This window comes from Arachis ipaensis, chromosome B03 (assembly GCF_000816755.2).
Source record: "Arachis ipaensis cultivar K30076 chromosome B03, Araip1.1, whole genome shotgun sequence".
NCBI lineage: Eukaryota > Viridiplantae > Streptophyta > Magnoliopsida > Fabales > Fabaceae > Arachis > Arachis ipaensis.
This window is the reverse complement of record NC_029787.2, coordinates 22,473,887-22,483,454: the sequence shown is the minus strand read 5'-3', so window position 1 is coordinate 22,483,454 and position 9,568 is coordinate 22,473,887. Positions and strand designations below refer to the sequence as shown.

Genomic DNA, 9,568 nt, shown 5'->3' with positions numbered 1-9,568 from the left:
GCCTCACCGACTTCATTGCAGAATACGCGGGAGACCAAGAGGAAAAACCAACTACATGGGAACTCTATGTAGATGGATCCTCAAACAAAACAGGAAGTGGCGCAGGCATAATATTGGTGGATGAAAGAGGAACCCAGATAGAGGTTTTCCTCAAATTTGAATTCCCAGCTTCAAATAATCAGGCAGAGTATGAAGCCTTGATTGCTGGATTAAAGCTGGCGGAAGAAGTCGGTGCCACAAAGGTGATGATATACAGCGACTCGCAAGTGGTGACCTCCCAGATAAGTGGAGAGTATCAGGCAAATGACCCAAATATGAAGAGGTACTTGAAAAAAACTCTGGAACACCTTGGGCGCTTTGCAAAAACCGAGGTCAAATACATAACTCGGGATCTAAATAGCAGAGCAGACACCCTATCCAAGTTAGCAAGTACCAAACCAGGAGGGAATAACAGAAGCCTGATCCAGGAAACTCTCCAGGAACCCTCTGTAGTAAAAGAGAAAGACAAACAAGAGGTCATTGAGGTAGTCGGATTAAGTCTCGGATGGATGAATCCCTTGGTCGAATACATGAAATTCGACATCCTCCCAAAAGAGGAAAAAGAGGCTAAGAAAATCCGGAGGGAAGCACAACACTACACCTTGGTGAAAAATATTCTCTACAGGAGGGGGATATCAACACCATTGTTAAAGTGCGTACCGACCTCAAAAACCACCGAGGTATTGGAGGAAGTCCATAGTGGGATCTGCGGAAATCATCTCGGAGCAAGATCATTAGCCAGGAAAGTGATCCGAGCTGGATTCTACTGGCCGACCTTGCAGAAAGATGCGACCGAATTTGTGAAAAAGTTTCAACCATGCCAAATGCATGCAAATTTCCACGTGGCTCCCCCGGAGGAGCTCATCAGCATCACCTCTCCATGGCCCTTTGCGAAATGGGGAATGGATTTGTTAGGTCCTTTTCCCCAGGCGCCAGGACAAGTCAAATATCTGATCGTGGGAATAGATTACTTCACAAAATGGATAGAAGCAGAACCATTGGCCACCATCACCGCACAAAGAAGTCGGAGGTTCCTCTACAAAAATATCATCACAAGATATGGGATACCATACTCCATTACTACAGATAATGGAACCCAGTTCACCGACTCTACCTTTAGAAGCCTAGTAGCCAATATGAAAATCAAACACCAGTTCACCTCGGTGGAGCACCCACAAGCCAAATAACTGCCCCTAGAATCTCTCTAACCACTTCCAGGAGCCATATCTTAACCTCCCTAAGATAAAGGGACGGTTATTCCCCTTGAAAGGCGGAACTACTTCAATGGTGGTTATTGGATCACCACTATAAATACACTGACACTCCTCAGGTATCTCTAAGTTCCAATACACTCTAGACCTGTTTTGCTCCCTTTGCTGACTTTGGCATCGGAGTGTCTTTGCAGGTACCACCCCCCTCGCCTCTCACGAACAGGTCGGACGGAGCCTGTGGATCGTCAATCCACCTACAGGCTTCCTCTTTCACACGTTTGGGCCAACCAATACCGTCCAGCCCATTAATCTCCGATTACCCATCGTAACAATTATGTTTATCATTTAAAGTATTATATTAAAATATACTTATTTATTTATGTACAAGTGATGTTTTGTATATTTTATATTTATTATAATCTATCAATTAATTTCTTTTATAATAACTTTTGATTTATATTTAACACATCTAATTTATATAAAGTTGTCGTACTTATTTTCGAGATACTTCGATTCGGTTTTGCTATAACATCTCCGTGGTAAGACTAAAAGTGGCAGCATATACCCTACTCGCGGTACCCAATCCGGTCGAGTAGGGTTGCCATCCCGATTTAATTACAATAGGTAGGGTTGAATGTAGAGTGAATTCTCGTGCAAGTTGAATAGGGTGCGGGTTTGGTCTCAACCCTATTCGACTAACTCACACCCTATATATGTATATGTTATATACTTATATAAAAATATGTTTTAGGTGGATGTTGCAGCAAATAGAATTCTTATGAACTTACAATGATTTTATTTGTGTTTGTGTTATTAATTTTAATAAAGACTTTTATATAGAATTGAATATTTGATATTTTATATTGTTTTATGGGATGATTGTATTATTTGTGAGATGATTGTATTATTTATGTCAAAATTTTAATTTATCACTTCATGAATAGAAAGCTTCTCTCTAAATAGTTACTCATGAATGAAATAATGCGCTATCTGTTTTGGCGTTTTCGAATCAACACACAAAAATATATTGAAAATAATAGAAAATTAATAAAAAATTTAAAAAAGTTGCAATGCAGTATACATTCAAGAAAAAGTGGTTCACTATAAAAAAAAATCACTTTTGTTTGTCTTATCATAGAATTGGCATTTGGCCATTATTTTGTTTTTGAAAAAATGCATGTAATCATAACACAAAATAATATTGTCAATTTTAGAAACAATCTTATGTTTTATATAAGAGTAGATAAATTTTGAAAAAAAAAATTTTTTTTTGAACTTTTGTCACGCGAATATTTTGGTTTCTGAGAATTGAAAAATATATTAACGTCTCTAACTTTCTCAAAATCAAGACATTTGGATCCTTCTGTCCAACTGAGATTGTAAAACGTAAAAGAGATGTCTAACGTGGATGCCGTTATGCTGATGTAGCCGTAACGGTGTCCCACGTGGATGTGGCAGAAAGGTTTAGGGACAAAAAAGTCTCCCAACCCTAAAACGATACCGTTCCATGCTCAACCCAAAAATCCGACCCGACATTACAACCCCTCTTCCCTCTCACACTCGCTGAAGCTTTTCCTTCCTCTATGGCTTTTCCAACGCTTACAGAAAGATATCAGTCTACATTTAGATTTATTTTACAGACATGTTAATAAAAAAGAAAATAAAATAACTATGCTAATTCATTCTTCTATGATTTACATACACTCTGTTTTTGTTGTTTTTCTTTTTCACTCTCTTATTTGGTATACAGAGACCTAAAAACCTTGCAAGCCATTGTGGCCTCCCAGTGAAGAGAAAGTAACATCTTAAGATCACTCCTACCATCACTCCACATGCATATCCCATTGCAACAGATTTTCAGCCAAATTCAAAATTTTTTTCATACTCAAATGTCAAAGATGATGAAGTATATCTATTGTCCTCAATTTCACTGCTTGATTTTGACAAAGGAAATTCACATAGCATTGCATTTCTTCCATATGAATAATTTTGGAATGTGTTGAATTGGCTACCTATAGGTATAGCTCCCTCTAATTGATTTTGCAAAATATTTAAGACTGAATGAATATTCAAATTTTTTAAGGCCAAAGGAATTTTAGCCCTGAGCTGATTCCATGAGAGGTTTAGCCATTCCAAATTTTTCAAGTTACCTAAAGTTTATGGAACAGTGCCATTGATTCTATTATGTAAGAGATTGAACCCTTTAAGAAAATTTAGTTATCTAATTACTTGTAAAATTTCACCCACAAATAAGTTATTTGATAAGTCTATAGTTATAAAAGTCATTAATATTTTCACTAGTTCCACTAACTGATCTTTCATGTTGATCACTATTGATGCAAAATATGATCTAGAAGAATTAGCACGCATATATTGCAACCCTGTTTGAATGTAATTAACATTCATCATTCCTTAAAGTTATTCAAGTATGATATAGGAAAGGACCCACTAAAATAGTTGTTGGAGAATAAGAGTAGGAAAAGAAGATGATGCTTACTCGAAGCGATTTGACAATGAAATTGTTGTTCGGACGAGTTCGGTGGGCAAGTTGAATCCCGAGTTCGGAGACACGTTGCAGCAAGGGTTCATCCATACAGATGCTAATGAATGGAAGAAATGTTGAGAACTTCTCAGAGAAAACTAATCAAACATATGATGCATTCTCGGAGTCGCAGCCACCGGTGAGGGACAAGCTTGGGAGGAGGTTTACACAAGAACAATGTCATTTTAGGGTTGATAGACTTTTTTTGTCCCTAAACCCTTCTGCCACATCCACGTTGAATACCGTTATGGCCACGTCAGCATAACGTCATCCACGTCAGACATCTCTGTTATGTTTCATAATCTCAGTTGAATGGAGGGATCCAAATGTCTTGGTTTTAAAAAAGTCAAAGATATAAATGTATTTTTCAATCTTCAGTGACCAAAATGTCTGCGTGACAAAAGGTTAGAAATTTATTTGTCTTTTTTTCATAATATTTTTTGGTTTACCATGTATCTCTCATCATAAATTGAAACTCTATTTAAGAATTTATCGGTGGACAATAATTATTGTATATACAAAATGAAATTTAACTACTAACACTTATTTAAATAGATGAATAAGCTATTCACTTGGCCAATCCAAATTAGTTAGAGTAGATATGCACAATGGTGTCTATGATTATGGACATGGACATTACATGAATGAAACAAACGCAGCCACCAAACACGGCCTTAGAGTTGACATCTCAGTTTAGGCTTAAATACAAAATCCAAAGAAAAACTCTATTGGGCTCTGATCCAGCCCAAAGTTCCAAACCACGAAAAACCATACAACAAAGGGTTTTGGTCTCGCTACTAAAAACCCTACTTCTATCCCCAAAAGTTTCCGTTCCCTAAAATGGCCACCGCCGCCGCCAGATCCATCTTCCGGTCATCCTCCGCAGCCCGCTGCGCCTTCCGCGCCGCGGCGGAAGCCAAATCCTCTCGCTCAACGTTCTTCCGCATGGCCTCCAATAAACCTCTCTCCCAATCCACTCGCAGGTAATTCAAATCAATGCTTTTCCTTGAAGCTTCTCATTTGGTTATTTATTTGTTCATTTTCAATTTCCGAATCAATTATTGATGCATTGTTTCTGCGATGCACGAAAGGATCCCTGTTGAATTGAGTTTTTGTGTGGAATCGATGATGCCGCTCCACACTGCCACCGCCTCCGCTCTTATGAATTCAATGCTCGCAATTTCTCGCCACAGCTGCGGTTGGATTCCTGAAGGTATAATAATCCTTTTAACTCCTCTCCTAACTGTTCTCAATTTTGGTTTCAGTGCACCTTTTAATGGACATGTTTGTTGAGATTGCCATTACATCATGAACAGTTATTTCTGTTCTTGATGGCTAATGGAGTTAGTTAGTTTTTTAGTTATTCATTCATTTCGGTGTCTTCCAACTTGATGGGTACAAGTCGTTTCTGCATTGTGAATGAAGCTATTTATTCATTCCCCATTCATTAGATCAATTATTGATAGGTCTTGTTCGTAAATTACAATTGATTGCAATGCTTTTGGTGTAATTAATCATTAATGTGGATGCCAGTGTTAGTTTGGGACTTGATGGTGAGAATTATTTAAGAGGGATTTAGTAAGAAATCTTTGACAGTTATGTTGTTTGAAAAAAATAAAATAAAATAAAATAAGAAGAGCTTAGGAACACGAATGGTTTTGATTTGGGTGTTGTGTGCTCCCTCTCATTGGGTTTGTGTTTGCTACGATTTTCTGACAATTCAATTTTGCTTTTTGGATTAGGTAGCTAAGCATCTCTAGGATACCTTGATGTTCTTTCTCCAATTAGTTTTCTGGTATGTTTCTTTCAATTCCTGAGTCTTGTGAGATTTAACTTTTAACATATAGGGCATTTAAAAAGTGTATGTAATGCAATTTTGCCATGTGCAAAGGAAAAAAGTGGTTCATTTTTTATTTATCTGATGCTTAGCCCTTCGATTCTCCATCTCTAAAAAATTTGTATATCTTAACATGCCCCCTCACACAAAAGCTCTTTGGCCAAAAGTGTGAAAAATGCTTAAATCCACCTTCTGGTGCTGAAATTCAACTTATTTTATTTAGAAGAATGGAGGTGTCAAGGTATCAAACTCAAGAACATCTTGTTCTTGAGGTTTTGATACCATGTCATAAATAATCTCTCCCAAAAGTTCAAGTTATTAGTTTTGCAAAATGAGTGATGTTATATCGTAACAACTACCAATGGTGTACCTAAGTTAATGGATTAATGTATTCCCTGAATCATCTTTTTCCACCCCACTTATGCTTTAGTGAACCCATACACAGTCCTTTTGTTTGTAGGCCAAATGCAGACTACTTGAAGATCAGGAAGCGAAAATAGGATGACATGGACTTCCTATCATAGGATGTTGAGCTTTTAATAAAAGATTATGTTGTTACTAGGAACGTTTTCTGAAATCTATAACGAATTATTTAACATTTTTCGGAGCACATTTGTTGTGTTCATGGATTTGTTGAACATCATTATGCAAACCATTTCTTAGTTTACATTGTTGGTTATTTGTACCTCTATTTATGCCCAAATTCTAAACATTAGAGGACAGGGACTTAGTATAATAAGATTTTGATCTTTAAACAAAGAATTTGTCATCTTGAAATAATTACAAGACAACCCCTTAAGTGTATTTTCTGTAGCACATTTTTGTGCTCCTGTATTTGACATTTGTCATCATGCAAAATACACCGTAGTTTACGTTGTAGTGTCTCATTATTATTAATCAAGCCTAAAGTTTATGCATCTTGATAATAGTTGGCACTGGTTAGAAAATGAAAAAGCATGTCAAGGTCGTTTTTCCAGGGGTCTGATTATGAAGACTTCTGGATGAACAAGTAATTATTGATTAAAAGGGTTGAGATGAAATACTCCTGACACCCACATAGGAGATTTTCTATAATTCAGTGTATTTGCCCACAACTTGTGTGTTATTTAGAGGCATTGTGCATATCTGTCATGATTCTGCTGCTGAAATTCTATCATTATAATCATATTGTAGTAAATTGCAATTCAATTGTCTTCCTGATTTGTTTTCACCATAAATTAGGGTCAATCAGTAATATAAGGGGTTATAGTGTATTGATCTATTTTGTTTAACCAGATTGCAATGATGATATGTGATAAGTGTTCGGAAGATTGAAGCGAACTTGTATTACAAATCTGTCATGTGAGACTATCTGCTGAGAAAATCAGGAGTTTTGACTGAGCCATTGGAAGGGCATCTTGTGTCCCAATAAGGAATTTTAGGCCTATTGTTAATTTCCTTTCTCAAATATAAGTTGAGATATTTTTGCATAAAGCTTTATATTGTTTTCCATGTTACTTAAAAAATTTGTATTGAATTAGATTGGGATGTTTAGTGAATGTAGGTAGTTGGAAATTCTGTAATTCCAATAGAATGATAACGGGAATTTTTGAAATGAATTGAAATATTCAATGAATGTTGGTATCACGTTGTTGTTCTGACTAGCTGGAGTTGGATACTGACATTTTTTCCCTTTTGTATGGAAACTAATGGGGCACTTTCAATTGACATGAAAATTTGTTCATAATTTTGGCCTTAATGCTTATGTATTCTGGGTGGTTCGTGATGTTTATTTATTTTATCTTTCAGAAGGAGATGGGTCATGATGTGATTACAACGTGCATTATGCTCAAAACTTTCTTGGTGATTTTTTCCAACTTCTGATTAAGTGTTTTGCTTATCTAGATCTGTGACTTCCTGACCAACTTTTGTACTGAGTTGGTCCGCCACCAGTTTTCAGAACCGTGCACTCCTTTCTCATGAAGGTTCGCATAGCATCCCAATTTTGTAAGAGATACTGAAAAATACTGTGATGCATTCGCTGTTTCATTTTAGCGTGATCAAATATTAATCATGTTCTGTTGAGTACATTTTGGCAAGAAACATATGCCGAAATAAAGAATAAATCCAAATGTTTTTTTTTTCTATTTGCCCATACTCAGTCGACATGATAAATATTTTATGACCCAAATAAAGAATAAATCCAAATGTTCCAGTGAATATTGCACTTAGTGTTAAGATACGAAGAAATGAAATGAAGGAAAATTAGAGAACGTGTTCATCATAATACCAATAACAAAATAATACGTCAAAACTCAACTGTTAAACTGTGATCCCACTTGGCCACTTATTACACATTCCATCCGATATTGTTGAGATTGAGAGTTGATTCAGCATATGCAAACCAATTCAAACATTTTCGTAATTTGTGTGCATGGGGCAACTTCTAACTGAATTTGTGGAAAGACCAAGGGATATATTATCATACGTAGCCAATAAGGCCAATATAAAACAAATATTTGCTTCGCATGTGAAGCATAGGCACAATAATAAGCCTAACACAACCAAGACTTTACCACATGAAAACTGCACAGCAATCAAATCACTTAGGTCAAAACAAAAATCAGAACCTCTAATAACTAGAAAAAAGATTCAAGCCCGAGACAGGAAGAAAATATAATCACTCCTCAACTACATTAACCAGTTCATATTCAACTAAAGAAAGATTGTTGTCCTCTTTAACTTGAAAGCTTGCAGGTTCAGTGACCTCAATCCTCCCCCATTTATCAACTGCTAGCCTCATGGATCCCTTGAACATGTCAATCTTTGCATTTCGTAGAATTAACGTCGCCCCTGGATTCATAACGTCCACTGCACCCAAAAAAAGAAAAATTAATTGCTCGTCATATTTTTATTAATAATTTTTTAAAAATAATAAACACACATTCGTAAGAATTATAATTCGAAGCAAACAAATTCGAACTCCCATAATAACTATTTTCTACAAAATTGTGGGAGAGAAACAAAAAAAAATGTACGAAATAAGAAAGACCAAATCTAAAATTAGGTTACTCCAATTCTGTGAGAAATGAAATAAGAAAGTCGAGTTCATAAATTTAAGAACAAACGCAACAGAAAAGGCACCTTGTTCGTTACGAGCGGTGAAGATGACGGTGCCGGTTTCGTCTCCGATGAGGCACTCGGAGATGCGAGAGGGGCGGCGGGAAGGGCGAGAGAGGAGCATGGAAGAAGAAGATCGAGGTCCCTTAGTTCCTACAGTCTTGACTGGCTTCGAAGAAACGACTTTAACGGTCAACGTGTGACCGTTGGTTCCCGGTTTCAGCTGGTCAACCTTTATGAACACTGGCTTCCTCTTTGCCGCTACTGCTGCTGTTGCTGTTGCCATAATCTCAGGCTTCTTCTAGAATCTTCGATTACTTAATGGTGTGAGTATGAATGATGAATGAATTCTTCTTTTGTTTTGGACTTTTGGTAGGTTTGTGAAGAAATGTGTTGCGTTAAACCCTAATATTTGTTTCATTTATTTTTCTTCGGATTTGGGGATTTAATTCATCTTTGGGCTTTTCTTTTTCTCCAGTTTCTGAGTGACACACGTTTTTGGGCTTGAAAATGTATTGATGTGTTTATGGTTTCAAAAACGGAAATTCACTGCAATACTACATGAATCCATTTTCCAACTCAATTTAACTACCTTTTTTTTTTCCTTATCCTATTTGTTTTTTCTGTTCATTTAATTAATTAGTTTTTAGCCTAAACTTAGAATCCAATATAATCTTATAAATAATTGTACACGGTCAATTGATATAAATTCATAAGAAAAAGATATTCTATTGTTGAACTTATAGTTTCTATTTGTTGGTGGGTCTCCAACCAAGTGGGGCCACGGTTTTTAAAAGAAAAAAAAAAGGGGAAACAAATAAAAATAAAAAGAAAGTGGCT

At 36.3% G+C, this 9,568-nt stretch overlaps 2 protein-coding genes across 10 annotated transcripts; one reads left to right on the top strand and one right to left on the bottom strand.

Annotated features, from left to right (window-relative positions):
- Nucleotides 4,504-7,763, top strand: LOC107629825 (protein NUCLEAR FUSION DEFECTIVE 6, chloroplastic/mitochondrial). Of its 9 annotated transcripts, none has more exons than XM_021118426.1 (4): nucleotides 4,504-4,775; nucleotides 4,884-5,005; nucleotides 5,535-5,587; nucleotides 7,514-7,763. In XM_021118426.1, the coding sequence occupies exons 1-3, from the start codon at nucleotides 4,633-4,635 to the stop codon at nucleotides 5,540-5,542; spliced, it is 273 nt and encodes a 90-aa protein (XP_020974085.1). In that variant the 5' UTR covers nucleotides 4,504-4,632; the 3' UTR covers nucleotides 5,543-5,587; nucleotides 7,514-7,763. The 9 variants fall into 9 exon arrangements, with proteins under 9 accessions (XP_020974085.1, XP_020974086.1, XP_016188219.1 ...); XM_021118427.1 differs by having other exon boundaries at nucleotides 7,418-7,763; XM_016332733.2 differs by lacking the exon at nucleotides 7,514-7,763 and adding an exon at nucleotides 6,905-7,355.
- LOC107629826 (uncharacterized protein At4g28440) lies at nucleotides 8,053-9,250 on the bottom strand. The gene is made up of 2 exons (XM_016332736.2): nucleotides 8,753-9,250; nucleotides 8,053-8,479 (listed from the first exon to the last, which is right to left on the bottom strand). The coding sequence occupies exons 1-2, from the start codon at nucleotides 9,012-9,014 to the stop codon at nucleotides 8,289-8,291; spliced, it is 453 nt and encodes a 150-aa protein (XP_016188222.1). The 5' UTR covers nucleotides 9,015-9,250; the 3' UTR covers nucleotides 8,053-8,288.

Bases quoted from the DNA above. Each gene is read 5' to 3' on its own strand.
- LOC107629825 (XM_016332728.2), top strand. From the start codon at position 4,633: ATGGCCACCGCCGCCGCCAGATCCATCTTCCGGTCATCCTCCGCAGCC. The intron at 4,776-4,883 runs GTAATTCAAATC...GATGCACGAAAG, and splicing joins CTCTCCCAATCCACTCGCAG to GATCCCTGTTGAATTGAGTT. The intron at 5,006-6,904 runs GTATAATAATCC...TTGTTTAACCAG, and splicing joins CTGCGGTTGGATTCCTGAAG to ATTGCAATGATGATATGTGA.
- LOC107629826 (XM_016332736.2), bottom strand. From the start codon at position 9,014: ATGGCAACAGCAACAGCAGCAGTAGCGGCAAAGAGGAAGCCAGTGTTC. The intron at 8,480-8,752 runs GTGCCTTTTCTG...TTTTGGGTGCAG, and splicing joins CACCGCTCGTAACGAACAAG to TGGACGTTATGAATCCAGGG.